General features: G+C 27.1%; 1 protein-coding gene across 1 annotated transcript in view; it reads left to right on the forward strand.

Annotated features, from left to right (window-relative positions):
• LOC145834732 (uncharacterized) overlaps nucleotides 1-14,987 on the forward strand; it is a 48,898-nt gene that overhangs the window by 21,606 nt on the left and 12,305 nt on the right. Inside the window, exons 7-14 of the mRNA XM_082942240.1 lie at nucleotides 8,499-8,846; nucleotides 9,134-9,295; nucleotides 9,640-9,798; nucleotides 10,042-10,144; nucleotides 11,792-12,328; nucleotides 12,557-12,699; nucleotides 12,936-13,076; nucleotides 13,660-13,726. Coding sequence (XP_082798366.1) covers nucleotides 8,499-8,846; nucleotides 9,134-9,295; nucleotides 9,640-9,798; nucleotides 10,042-10,144; nucleotides 11,792-12,328; nucleotides 12,557-12,699; nucleotides 12,936-13,076; nucleotides 13,660-13,726 — 1,660 coding nt within the window. The remainder of the gene's footprint in view (nucleotides 1-8,498; nucleotides 8,847-9,133; nucleotides 9,296-9,639; nucleotides 9,799-10,041; nucleotides 10,145-11,791; nucleotides 12,329-12,556; nucleotides 12,700-12,935; nucleotides 13,077-13,659; nucleotides 13,727-14,987) is intronic.

Raw genomic sequence — 14,987 nt, forward strand, 5'->3', positions numbered from 1 at the left:
GTTTGTTTAAGCCGTCACCGGATTAAATAAAACTTTGCTAATTTTTAACTTGTTTGTGTGGAAACAACAATTTTTTTTAGCAAACACGAAATTCTTTATCTTCAGCCAAATGTTTTTTCCGTAAACAAAATTAAAAGGCCAATTAATGGTGTGATAATCACATAAATCGTGTGAAATTTTCAGCTAAATAATCAAACTCGTAATTTTTAATCTCTCTTACATTTTTTTTAACTTGAAAACGACGCGTTTAATCAGCTTACTCGGAACAGAAAACAATCGTTGATCAGGTTAAGTTGTTTTCGAATAACGTCAAAAGTTAAAGTGCCATGAGATTTATTTTTTTTTTTGTTTATGCATTTTTCACATTAGTTAAGCTTATTTGGTAGTTTTTTTGAATAAGTGAAGTATTTTCATGAAAAATGATACATCATTCAACACAATGCAATTAATACAATAGCTAATCAGGTTAAAGTAAATTCTGAATAGCATAGGTTTTAAGTATTACGAGGCCTTAAAATTTTGTACTTTTTTGTTGATTTTGCGTTTTTGATACAGTTTGAAGTTTGTATTGTAATTTTGACTATTTACAAAGAAATTTGTTTAAAAGAAAACATGTTTCTTTTGTTAATTATTATTGTATGTCTACATTAAACAATTATACAGTTTAAAATACTTTTTTATAGTTTATAATTATATAAAGATTAGTTTCTTTTATAAACCAATCTTTCAAAGTTTTTAGAAATATTTTTGAGGTACAATGGTGATTAACTTAAGCCAAATTATAAAAGGAATTTGTAAATAATAGATATATATGAGATAATGAGAAAATAAATAACAGTATTAAGATGTATTTAGTTCTATAAACAAATGGCTAATCATTTAGTAATAAGTTTTGTAATAAATAAGTATTCCAGCTTTGTTTTTATTTTTTACATTTTCTTTTAAATATTTTGTTTGTTTTAAAGTAAAAGTAAATATATTAAAAGTTTTTTTACCAAATTTTAAAGCAAGGTAGTTATGTTTAGCAAACAGTTCATTACTTGTGTTTTCATGTCAAAGTTGATATAATTGTCAAAATGATTTCTAAAATCAGTGTTACTTTATCACTTTTCTACTTCAAAACTCAGTTCAACTTGACAGTTGCGAGAAGAATTTCCTTGCGTCTGGAGAAAAATCTCATAAGAAATTCGCACCTCTTAAACTAATCCAAACTGTCACATATAATATTACAAAACGGTGAGAAATAATTGAAATATCTCACACCAAAATAGCTTGTCGCTAACAACACAAGTTGAATAACTATGCGGTGAAGTTCGTTTGATAAAGCGCATTTGTTTTATCAAGTGTGTAAACTGTAATGCAATCTGCGGTATTTGAAACACTGTGGCTGTTATTATTGCACATTGTGTACAGCTCGTCTGAGACTTGCGTGTTGCAACAGTAAGTTGATTGAGCATTCAGTTGTATTGAATGGTTTGTTTTGTTTTAAAAGTAACTTGATTAAGTTGTTTTGCTGCTATTTTTAGACGGGTTTTGATCGGCTGTTGTGTTAACTAGTCGGTTGTTTGCTTTAAAAATTACCGGGTAGGACAAAATGTTGTATCTTTGGAAAGGATGATAATGTAAATAAAATTACTGTATACATGTCTTTGTTGTTAGTTAGTATAAATAAAAATAATTTTTTTCAGTCAAGTTGAAGTAAAAAAATAGTTTGATTTTTCTTTATTAAATACTTTTATAAGTTTTTTAAACAAAACAAACATGTGTGTATATGTATTTAATAGAGATTATTTTTTGAGGCTAATTATTCAACTTTAAAGTCCTGGTACCACATAGAGTCACTAGTCGTGTCTGATGTTTATTTATTCTCGAAAAACGTGTTCATTAAACTGATGCTTATTTTAATTAAAGTGTTTAATCTTTTGGCACCAAAATGCACTGGTTAAAATGCGTGCCGTACCGAGATATGCCTCAACATCTAAAATATTTCTAGTAATCATACATATTACATGACCAAGTTAATAATAAAAAAATTATTTAATTTGTTTAAAAAAAAAATGCACGCAAAAGCATATAATTGGTGCAATTGTAGCTATTTAGATAGATAACATCTGTGCAACAAACTGCTTTCATACATTTGTTGTATTCAAATTATCAATTATGTTGCGGCGCCTCGTATAGTAAAGGGGGATTATATTTTATATTGAATATTTCGAATTCTTACACCTTATCGTTATGTAGCCGGCGTTTTACGCAATATATAATCAGTGAACCTTGAAGTTTATAGAAAGATGATAAATTTACAAATAATTCTAACTTGTAAATTAATAGTGAAATTTAATTTTGTTGAAAATGTTTTTTAATCTAGGTGTGTGAATATAATAGTTTTAGTTGTGTATTTATATTTTTTCTCTGTTAAATTCCGTATTCGAGCAAGTAAAATTTGATAGACGAATGCAAAAGAGAAAAAAGGAGAATTTTGATTGCCTTGAGGTTTCTGCCTCAAGTTTTTTTTATTTGAAAACTTCTTGAGATTGTGACTGACATAATGTACAATTGTTAAGTGACTTTAAAAGTGGAAGTGTTTTAATTTAGTTTTGTATGTTGGCACAGATAATTCTTAATATTGTTGTTGATTAGAAAGTTATTTTTGAAAGTTTGTTGTAGTTTTTAGTTGTTACTTAATTTTAGTTTTGATACTTAACAATTATAAATATTTTGTTACATAAAAGTAGTTTAGAGTTTTAAATAAGGACATCTTTGTCTTTTGAAAGTCTATACTTAACTTTTTTTTATTGGTTAGAGTTTTTGAAATTTATAATATTTTTATCAGTTTTGAGACAAGTATTTTACTATTTTAATTAGCTCTTTACTACTAACTTTAATCAATGACGAAATAAGTTTTGTATATATGACATTCAGTACTTTGTATCACGGTTTCAATTAGCAAAATTAGTTTTTTCGTTTTAAACTCAACGACCCGAAATTGAAATCTGTTACAATGAAACACTCAAATAGTTTCAAGCTTAAGAGTTCTTCAAAAAATTTTAGTTTCTGTATTTTTTGAAAAACGTTGAAAGCTTCATTGTTGGAAAAATACTCAAAGTGTCTTTTTACATTATGGCGTCATAGGTTTTTGGTTTAAAGTTTTGAAATTGTGGTTATATTTAGTATTTTTTTAGAACTCCCCCCTTTTCAAGTGCAATCACCGTTGGATAGTTTTGACAGTTTTTTCTATTTATAAATTTGTCACCACTATTTTTAGACTTCGTTTTTATGTTTATCCATTAAATTTATTTAGTTATGGTTCATGAAAACATTGAACTATTGTTTTTCGTTTAACTGTTTTTTTGATAATTGTGTTTCCAATTTTAGTAAATTCACTAAGAAAATGAGCTTTGTTATAGATTTAAAAATAAAATTTTTAACATACATTACGTTTTTTTAGCAGTATTTATGTTTGTGTTTTCTCCTCAAAGATTTCCAACTTTTTTATGCCTGTAAAATTTTTTTATTAAATACAACATTTAATTTGTATGGCTTTCAGTTGTTGTTATTAGTACATAGTTTTGACACTTCAGTATTAATATTTACATTTTGACACATAATAATAATAACAAATAACAAGTCTGTTATAAAAACACCATCTCACTAAATGTGAAAAAAGTTATATTGCCTACGAGACTGGTTTTATAAGCAGAAAACAAGTTGTTTTTGTATGCGATCTAAGTGAAACTTTGTTTTCTACAACCTTTAAATGCAGTTCGGGTTGGTATCAAAAATTACCAAAAAAATAATTATGAAAAGTTTTTATATGCTGTATATGTTTATAAATTCGTTTACATTACCTTTAAAGCAAGTTTTTTTGAGCTGTTATTTTTCAAAATGACATTTAAGAAATTGTAAAAATTTTAGTTTCGAACATCATTAAAAAGTTGTTCATTTAATAGCTAACAACATTCAACAAAAACCCAAGTTGAAATATTATTCTACAAAAGCATTCATACGATTTCAAATTATTTTGCCAATTGTTTTCGTGAGTTTTATTAAAAAAACTTGTACATTCCAATAGTCGAAATAATCTGCTACTTTCTCTGCTGTCGATGACCGTTGTGTATTGTGACGTAACAATGTTTTAACTCGTTGAGTGGGTCAACTACGAGTGGCTTCCAATGGTGGAATTTTCAGTTGAGTGGCCTATTATTAGCTGGGACAAAAATATTTTTGCGTTGATTTAAAATATTATTTTTCCAACAAGTAATCTAAAAAAATTAAAATTGTTAGAATTTTATAATGTGTATAAAGTTTTTGATAAAAGAAAAATTTGGAGAGGAAAAAAAAAGAATAGAAGTTATTTAATATCTGTTGGATATTATCAGAAATTGAATTTTTTGAAATATTTTTATTATTAAAGCAATCTTTTCATCAACTCAAGCCTTTTCTTTTCAAATAAAAAATTATCAATACTTTGCTCAATATAAAAATTTGACAATGTGAATAATTCAAATTGTTTCTTTTTGTTTGCTTAAGATGACCGCGCATGCCAGTTGTCAAAAGTTTTATCTTTCAAATTGCAAAGTGAACGTGTGGAAAATATAATTTTAAATATTTCTTTGTGCCGAAATGTAATATTTTCACGTTCTTATGTTTTTTCAAGTTGTTCATTGGTTTTAACTCTGTTGTTGTTTTTTCCTGTTCTATTGTTGCTTGAATATTTTGAATTTAAATATTTTGTATTTAAATATTTTTATAAAGCTAATAAAAATGAAACAAATTTAAAAAAAAAATTTTAAATTGTCACTACGTGATGCTTAAAATTTAAAAAATAAATGAAAAACAAATAGTATTTTTATTTTTTAAAGCATCAAAAAAAATTCTTAATTCATTAATGCTTACAATGCTTTAAAGAAAGTTCACAATTAAGGATTACATATGTACTTTTATATGTAATATGCCAAATATATATGTAACATGTATATGTAGATGTTTGATACTTAGGTTTAATTTGTAGATTGCATGCTGACAATATTAAATAAAGCTTAATTTGGTGTATATCAGTACACCCTAGAACTATTGACCTTAGCAACATTGGTAGTATATTAAATTTCTTTTTCTTAAGTTAAAGTTTTGAAAAAAAAAAGTTATGATGGTCGAATTCATATTATTATCGAAAAAAATATAGTTGCAAAGCCTGAAAGCCCCTATAATATTCTAGTAGTATAGTAGCTGTCTTATATATAAAGTCCTATCTCAGTATTACTTGCCTGTCAGACGATACTGCGTACAGTTGGTACGAGTTATTACTGCGTGCTTATTTTTATAATTCGTGCTTGTTTTGCAAGCAGCATTATGACGAAGAAGGATTAAGTTTTCAAGAATTTATTTTTACTTTGATCTTGAATCCGAGAGTTGTTTCAAGTTAATACGGTGCACCTGCTAGAATTTTACATGCTTGTATTTGTTTGTGTTTGGTTTTTTGAGTTGGCTCGAAGTTTTTTTTTTCAGATATACTAGCTAGGATTATGTACAAAACATAAAGCGTATACTGATGAATAATTGTTTGTTATTTTGAAAAGATTTTGTTGTCGGCCAAGTTGTAATCAGCTAATAATTAGTTAGATTTTTTTTAACTATAAAAATTTGCTGCTAAAACATTGTTGTAGAAAAAATTAAATTAATACTTAATTACATTAATATTTAAATAGTAACGTAAAAACTACCTTTTACCTGTAGTTAGATTAATTTATTTTATATTAATATAATTTTTCTTTATATTATGCAAAAGACAAACAAAAAATCTCATATTCAAATATTTCATTGGTAATCGTAGTTTAGAAAACGTAATCATAAAAGGTAATAATTTGATTAATACTTATAAATTAAGCAACGAAAATATCACGTCTGAACCAAATTAATGATTGACAATTACTCGAGCAATTTATTAATAACAAAAAACTCATTTAATTCATTAAAACTTCTGTCAGTTTGCGGTTCCTGTTATTAAAACAACGCAGAGTGTTTGCACAAAAATTTTTCAAATTACTCAAAACCGTTCGGAACTTTTCAGAATGGCGCCACTGGTTTTAATTTAAAAGTTTTCTTAAATGGTTGTTTTCAATTGTCAAGTTCAAGTCGTCGGTCTCTCTTGAGATGACAGCCTTGTAGTTTTTCTTCCCCCCTTTTTAGCTTAATTGAGTTGATATTTTTTGTGAGGTTTCCAATAATGTAGCTTATGTTTTTGTATTGCAGACGATTATTGCTGAGGTTTAAAGAAAATGTTTTAGTATAAAGTATGATGTAGTCAGCAAAATTATAAAATTTAGCAGTAGTTTATCAAGAGCATATTCTTTATGTACTCAAATAAATATCTGCCATTAAGACTTGAGTAAAGCTAAGAAATAAATGTCAAACAACTGACTAATAAATTTTATACTAAGCTTAAATGATGTCGAGTCCTTAAAACCACTTAAATTAAAAATTTTAATAAAATAAGATCAAAAGCTAAACGAGTTCGCATTCTTTCGAAAAACCGCAAAACATTCTTCACAGAAAATTTTTTTACAAAAAATTATTCACAGAGTCTCACATTATCATTTGATTTTCCACGCTTTTCACCTGAAGCTTTTAAAATTTTCACATTTCTATTGATTCCGCGGTCTATCTGACGTCACAATCAAATTTAGCGGATCAAATAAAAAATGAAAGCGCCGACGAAATAGTTTGTTACGTCACAATAAAAAATGCACGGCGGCGAGATGAAAGTAAAATAATTGATGCATACATCAGAGGAAATTTGTAATTTTATTGGTTGAAACGTTTATGCTCGAACGACTAATTTTGTTTTGTATGAAAACTTTTTTCTTAGTTTTGCAGCTGTTTGCTACTCGGCTGCGTTTTGTTTACTTTTTTCTCTTGTTAATATTTTCGTCTGCTTTTTATAATCGTGCCTGCAAAGCTTGTTTGTTTTACACCTTTTCCTGCGGGTTCTATGTATATTTTTGAAATTTGTTGCAAACTTTTTGTTCGTGCAAACAAAGCGTATTGTCTCAAATTGCAAGGTGTTTGAATATAAAAACTTTTTTTTTGTCAGGCATATTGTTACAGATTGCACCTTTGTAACTGCTTGTTTTCAGTTGGCTAACTTGAGAATAAATAAAAACAAAGGCGCCTCTGTGTTTTTTGTTTATTTTCGTTATAAGCCTTATCACTTTTGATCGGTGCTTAAAACTTTCTGCTAAGCTGAAACTTTTATGACTCATTTCCAGTTTATATTTGAGTTCTACTTTGCATCTGGTTTCGTTTGTTTACGTAATAAATAGTTTAATTTTTAAAATAAACATGGTCAGATTAGTTAAGTGAAAGAAATTTTATTTTTGACCAAATGCAGCATCATCATTTAAAACTTGTTCAAAGTGAGTTATGTAACACTTTAAATTTGAGTGCAGCTTAGTTTGAAAAGTTTAATGTGCTTGAAGAATTTTAATTGAAAGCATTTACCCTATTAAAACTAGAAAATTTGCTATAATTACTTCATAAATACACCGTCATTCAGCATTAAAATTTAATTGGCAGATTTAAAAAGCATTATAATGAATTAATGTTTTAAAAGGTATTTTGACATCCAATTTTTTTTGTTATTACTTGTATAAACTTTATTTTGCTGAATTTTCTATTAAAATAAGTTAATTTGGTTTAATACACGCTTTCTTTTAAAGAAAAATGATGTATACTTTTAATAAAAAACAGACATGTTGATTTTGAAATACATATTTAGAATTAATTGAACATAGCTTTTTTTTTGTAAAATACATTCTATAAATAACTCATTGATGTTTTACAAAAACATGGAAATTTTTACTACAACTATCTGTCTCGACAATTTAGTACAAGCGAACTGATTGCAGTCTCAAATGGAAAAGTTTTTTTGAAAATTTGCATTTAGCTTCTGTAATTTGTGTCTTAAAGTCTTAAGCTTTCTATTTATAGCAAGTGTATGAGTAACCTTTTTCGTTTCAATTTTGTGAAAATGTGAGCAAAATTAGTTTGTTTTTAGTTTCAGGTCTTGTATTTGCCGTATGTTGGAAAAAATAAGTTATCAATTAGAGTAAAATTAATTAATTTAGTTATAAAATTTATCAACTTAAAAAAAGTTCAGTCGATTTTCTAATAAATGAAAATTAGAATGTTTTATGTAACCTATTTAAAGTTTTTAATTTGTCAGTTGTAGCTTACTAATGTTAATTTTTACTCCTTTAGCTAATAGCTAATAATGATAAATTATGATTTACAGCTAGCTTTAATGTTTATTATTTTAATAATAGTTAGTTAATGATCAAGTAAATTTATAAAATGTTTTGTTTGATAATAATTTGATAGCTATAACTGTAAACCTAAACTTTAATTAATTAAACTGAAACACTAAACATAAATACTTAAAGTTTACAATTACTAACATAATTAAATCTTTCTTTTCAAAATATTTTGTTTATTTATTTCAGAGCTAAAGCACATTCTAAAGACTCCACTCTGTCACCTAGCAACAAAAACCCATCAAACCAAAAAGAACGCCCCAAAAGCTGGCACGCTACCAAGCATGACAACAGCCTAGTAACTACCAATATCACGTCACAATACAGAAACTCCGGGGAAAATTACAAAATGAAATCAAACTTGATGACTCAGCAGAAATTTCACGGGTCGTCAAACGTGCTGAGTCAGCAGAAATTCAGGTCACGTGGTTGGAAGGAGAGCGGCGACTTGGTGTACAAGGGGTCACGTGACTCTCTGCTGTCCAATCACAACTCCGCTGTCAGCACATCGTCAAAAATGAGCACCAACTCATCAGTGTTAGTTTTTTAGATCAAAGTTTTATAACTTGTATGTTTCAAATGGTTGTTAATTGTTAGTTGTTAATTGTGAATTTTTCTAATTTTTACCCAAAACAGTTTTATAATTCGATTTAGAGCTATTTTAAAAATTTCAAATATGACCTAGTTTTCATAAAAAAATTTCCAAAGTGTTTTAATAGTTTATATATTTTCTGTTAGATTTAAATTTAACTTTTAAATCAAAACCCGATCTATCAGCTTAAAAAGTTAAATATTTTTATCAAAATCATTACTAATCAAAACAGATTGAGTTCAGAGAGAATTTCGAGCAGTAGAGGCAGCTTGGAAAACTTATTGGATAAGAGAAGAAGTGGTGGTGGTTTTGTCAATAAAAAGAAAAATATTTTCGAAGAACTTTGCAACAAACAAAACTTCAGAAACTCTCAAGAAAGCCTCATTGAATACAAGTTTGTTGTTTATAAAAGTTAATATTGTTATGAGTTTTAAAAATTATTTGATTTACAGTGTTTAGTTGGTGTTTCATTGATATCATACTATGTACATTGTACAAGTTAGTTGTTTTAATGTCGAACAAAATATCTGTAACATTATATGTTTAGTTAGTTTTACGTTTGATTTGCTAATTTAAAAAGCGCTAACTAAAATCATACCAAGATTCAACCAACATACCAAGATTAAACTTAACTTTTGATTCAACTATTTCAATTATTCAATACTCTAGTACCTGACAATTTGATATATTTAAAAAGAAGTACTTAATTAACTTAGTTCAGCTAATAAATAATTGCAGAAAGTCATCACCAAAAGCAAAAGATGCACCTTTAAAGATACACCTTGGTTCCAGGAACAGTCCGGACCTGAGGTCACCTGACATAAAATCCCCTGATATAAAATCCCCTGATCTGAAATCACCAGATCCGCCTGTCAGGGCTTCCAGTCGCAAATTCAAGTAAATTTGATATAATTTTGTTAATTATTCGTAAAATTGTATTTTCTTTTTTGTCATTTTTGGTATAATGGTTTAATTTGCTATTGTTTGTACGATTTTTACCTTTTTTTAATCACTTTTTAAAGAATATTTTGATAGAACTACTTTGTTTCAATTAATTATTAGTATGTATTTTTTATACATACAAGAAGTATCTAATTGCTATAGTGTTAAAACATTTGACTAACTTAAGTTTATTATTAGGTTCAAGTATGGAAGTCCAGACCCTCCAATGAGAGATTCCAGTGTGGATAAATACAAGTATCATCAAAACAGGCTGAGTAGTGGCACTATTAATAAAATCAATGTGAGTTTTTTTTTAATTTTAAACAAATATTAAATTTTAAATATTAAATAAAGTTAAATAAAATATTAAATATCAAATTAAATTTTGTTATACTTTGATAAATTTTAATATCACCAAAATAGATTAAGTAATGGCACTATTATTAAAATTAATGTGATTTTTTTTTTATTATCGATGTTAATTTGTAATTTTGTTATAAATATAATAGCTTTAATTCAATTTTGGCTGTTTATGATATTACTAAAAACTGTTTGTTAGTTTTTTAAATGAAATTAGTATTTGATTTCTATAAAAGGTTAGTGTTTTTGGTAATTTAGCTTCAAAAGCTTATATTATTCTGTAACTAATAAATTGTTAGTTTGTAAACAGTCAAGTTAAATATGTATATGCTTATAGTTGGAACAACACAGACTTGAACAGTTAAAGCTTTTAAATGTTTATGAATGAACTGGTTGTAGTTCTAAAACTTTTGTTGTATTTAAATTAAATCGTAAACCCAAATAAGTTTAATCTAAGTAATTAAATTAAATATATGCTTAAAGCTAAAATAATACAAACTCCTAAACTTAAAGCTTTTAATGTTTAAAAATTAACAAGTTGTTGTTCTTTAACTTTTGTTGTATTTAAATTAAATCGCAAAACCAAATAAGTCTAATCTAAGTAATTTGATTAAAAAACAATGGTGAAATATTTTTTTCACAAAAGATAAATGAAACTAGTCAGTCTTCAGTGTTGCTCACAATTGTTCACCTGAACGTTTAGAGTAAATTCTTCAAATTTGTTGGATATTTAAAGTTTGCTCAGCGCTTTGTCAACAAACAAACTGTTATCTTTGAATAACAAAGTTCTGACAAAAAAAAAATTGTTTAATTAACAACACAATGTTTTCTTTCTTTTGCGTGTACTCTTGAATTTATTAAATTTAAGTTTTTATATGTTAAACAGTTTTAAAGTCATGTTTAACGTTTTTAAGTCATCCGCATGATAATTTTTCTTTCGCCTAAATAGAAAGCTGTCTCGAAGTAACTTTTGCAGATTATTTTTTACAAAGAATGTTTTACAGTTTTTACAATATAAACAAGTAGTAGATAAAAATAAAACTTCACAGAAAAGTGTTGTAATATAAGGAAATAAGTTTAAAAAAAAGTTACGAAAAAAATAAAATAAAAAAAGGTACAATCAATTGAAAAATTGCACAAACTTAGGAGCTTGAAATGTAAAAAATTCAAGTTTCAATTGATCACTTGAACTACAACGACCCTTGAGGACCATTGTTTAGTAAAATATATTATAACTTATTTGATGTTTATTTATAGTTTGTTCAAAGCATGCTCAATGCTATATTGCTTATTTTTCTTCAAATTTAAATTTTACAAAGACTTAGTTAGTAGTTAATATAATATTTTTTGCGTTTATTATTATCGTTATCTAAACTTTATTTAAAAAAATAAATCTAGTTATTGTTAGTTCAAATAAAGAAAAAAACGACTGTATTGAAATAGAAAACAGAATATTTCATCATAACAATTGTCTCGAATTCTAACGTTTAACTTTTTAATCTTTATTTACATGGTGCTTTTGCCTTTTGAAAAACAACTTCAAAACAAAAAAAGTGTAAAACTTACCAAACTTGCTATTTCTTTTCAGCTGGAACTCAATCCCTCCCAAAAGAAGGAGGAAGACTCGAAACCTCAACACGACTCTGAGTCAAAACAGGATCAGTCCTCGACAAACAAAGTCCTGAATCAATCTTCCATCGACAAACACGATCAATCTTCAATAAAAAGAACTTCTAGCCAGTTATTAACAACTGACAGAACCCGTGATCAATCTTCCATCAACAGAAACGATCAATCTTTAACAAGCAAAGAATCAGAGCAGTCTCTTATCAATAGGGTCCAGAACCAATCTCAGACCAACAGAGCCTCGGACAGGTCTTCAGTGAACAGAGCGGTGTCAATCCGTAAGCAGGAGTTCGTCAAGGCGATTGAGAAGAACATCGAAAGTGGCGGGAACACAAGGGGTCGCGTGTTCGGACTGGTGAGGTCAAATTCGCCCACTGAATCAAATATCAGCGCCAAAACAAACTACCCTGTGAGGTCAAATTCGCCCACTAGCTCGAGTGTCAAAACTTCAGATGTGAGGGTTGAAAGCAGAATCAATGAGCTGTTGAACGCTGATAATGTGAGTTTTGTTTGGAAGTTGCGTGCAAGTTTTTAAGTCGTTCTGAAGTTTTTAGATTATTCTACTTGTTTTAATTTTATTTTTGTAACTTTGAAATAATTTTAGAGTCAGTAAATATTACAAAAAAAAAGTTATAGCTAAGCGCTTTATAAATGATCCAGTTAAATGTTTTAAAGTAAACTAACAGTTCATATTATTTCACTGAAATATCGCATATTTTTTCTACAGAACATCAGATCCGAGAACACTTCACCTCCACAAAAACCGCTCAGATCGAGATTCGAATCCCACTCAGACCTGAACACGGATTCCAAAACGACTAAAAAATACGGGGTTGTCTGGAACAAGCCCCATCATATTAAACACTCCAGGTACAAATATTGATTAATTTTTTAAATATTTTTGTCATTTTTTACAATAAACACTCTCAATATAGTTTAAATAAAAAGGCAGTTGAAGGTTAATTTCAAAATGGAAATTTCCAAAATGTTTTTATTTTTTTATTTAACCTTGTTTGTATGCGGTTATAAAACAACTCACTTATCTATGTAATCAAAAAATGCAAATAAAGAATTGTCTTTGAGGGAAAGTTAAAAAAAATCCCCAGGTCCAAATCTTCGGTGGTGGAAACCAAGCGGAAAAGCGTTGAACCAGTGAGTCCCTGTGATGGTGTTTCAGATTTGGGGAAAACCCGGAGTAAGAACCAGCCTGAAGTAAAAAGAAGACTCAAGCACAGCATATCTGAGAGGTTTAATGTTCAAAAATAAAATTAAGTTTAATCAAAATTTAGTTAAGCAGACTATTAAAAACAATACAGTGTTTCTATTCTTTTCTTGAATAGTAAATAGAAAGTAATTTACTCTACTCTTGATACTAAACGTGACCGTTTACTTAAGCTTCCAGGTTTAAAAGATTAATTAGTATATTTTTTATAGATGCGTTTCATAGATTTATAATATACTATAAATGTACAGTTTTGCGGTTGATATCATATGATAAATCTTAATTTTATATAAATTAAGTTTTTAATTAGAGAGTTGAAGATTTATAAACTTGAGTTTTTTAATTACTCTGTCACAATAAAACCAAATTAATTTCATTTTTGCACTCAATTGCAGATAAACTATCATCTTCACTTTGATTACTTTTATCGTTTCTAATACACGGTAGATAAAATATCACTAACATATAATTTTATTAAAACCCAGCAATTATCAAGGTAGAAACATTCAAATTAAGGCTAATTGCAAAAATTTAATGTAATTTTCAGAGTATAAAAATATAGCAAATTATATTTCATTAAAAGATAACAATTTAATATTTTTACACAGCAATTTCGAGGAATATAAGACGTCCAACTTGGATGTTAACGAGACGAAGAGTCGCTTGAACGAAAAAGTTGGTTTCATTAACTTTTATCAGATCGTAATAATGTGATTTTATAGGTGATAATAAAATATTGTTATTGTAAAAAATCAGTTTGTCCGTCTCCATTGCTGACAACTATATTGTTTAGTTTTGATTAATTTGTTTTTGTTATTACTCGAATTTTATTCGAACAAAAACGTTTTTGGGCTTGTTTTTTAGACTTTATAAATAAAGGAAATAAGTCGTTTACTTTAACATTTTTGTGAAATGTTTTAAAACTTGCTTTTAAATTTTTTCATTGTGTGTTTTTTTAACAAAAACAACTTTTTCTTGAATTTTCAAAGCCATTTTAGGACGTTAACATTCGAATTTCGTGTTTTACATACCTCACCGTGTACTTCACGTAAAAATTATCTTTTTTTTTTCCTTTCTCTTAATAACCTGTATAAATGTTGTCTTACAACATTATTTTTTTAGAAGTCTTCCATGCTTGTAAAAGTTAGTTTTTATTTATTTATTCAGTTTTATACTTTTAGAGACTTATTTATTTAATTTAAATCAGAATAATGTTTTTTGTTGCAACTGCTTGTGATTTTTATTAATAACAGTTTATTAAACTCACTAGATAAATAGTTTTTTATTTAAGTTTTTTTGTAAGCTACACAGTTTAAAATAGTAGCTTAATATCAGATTTAATAAATAAACTTACGTAGTTACTTAAAAGTTTATAATATTTTTAATTGTTAAATATTTTTTTATTGTTTATTGATAAATTTCTTATCAATATATTCATTGTTAATTCAATATAGTGTCAGAAAGATTAAATTATTTTTCTGCTTTTTGTGGTTAAATTTACTGTGGGATTTTAAACAGGTTGTTAAAATTCTATATAAAGTAAATAGCACCTTTGTAAAAGTTTTATTATGTAATGTTAGCTCATATTCTTATGCAAGTTTTTTTAGTTAAATTGTTATTTATACAATCTATATGTTTAAGTTGAAAAAAATTGAGCCTACAATAGATATTGACATAGATCTTTCACAATAAGCCCACCTTAAGGGCTTTATTAATAAAAATGTTGATAGTTTCAAAGTTACGTTATAATCTATTTATGCTAAATTTTTTAACTTTCATTTGTGTGTTTTGTTTTGTGCTTTATTTTAAACTTGTTTTGAAGCTGATAAGTGCATAAGCACGAAACTCGAGTCCTTCAAGATTTACATCTTGAAATAAACCTTTATGTATAAATAAATATATATATAAATATTGTTTTACTTTTTTTGAGTTTATA

Source organism: Thalia democratica, chromosome 1 (assembly GCF_965202585.1).
Source record: "Thalia democratica chromosome 1, ktThaDemo2.hap1.1, whole genome shotgun sequence".
Classification (NCBI taxonomy): domain Eukaryota; kingdom Metazoa; phylum Chordata; class Thaliacea; order Salpida; family Salpidae; genus Thalia; species Thalia democratica.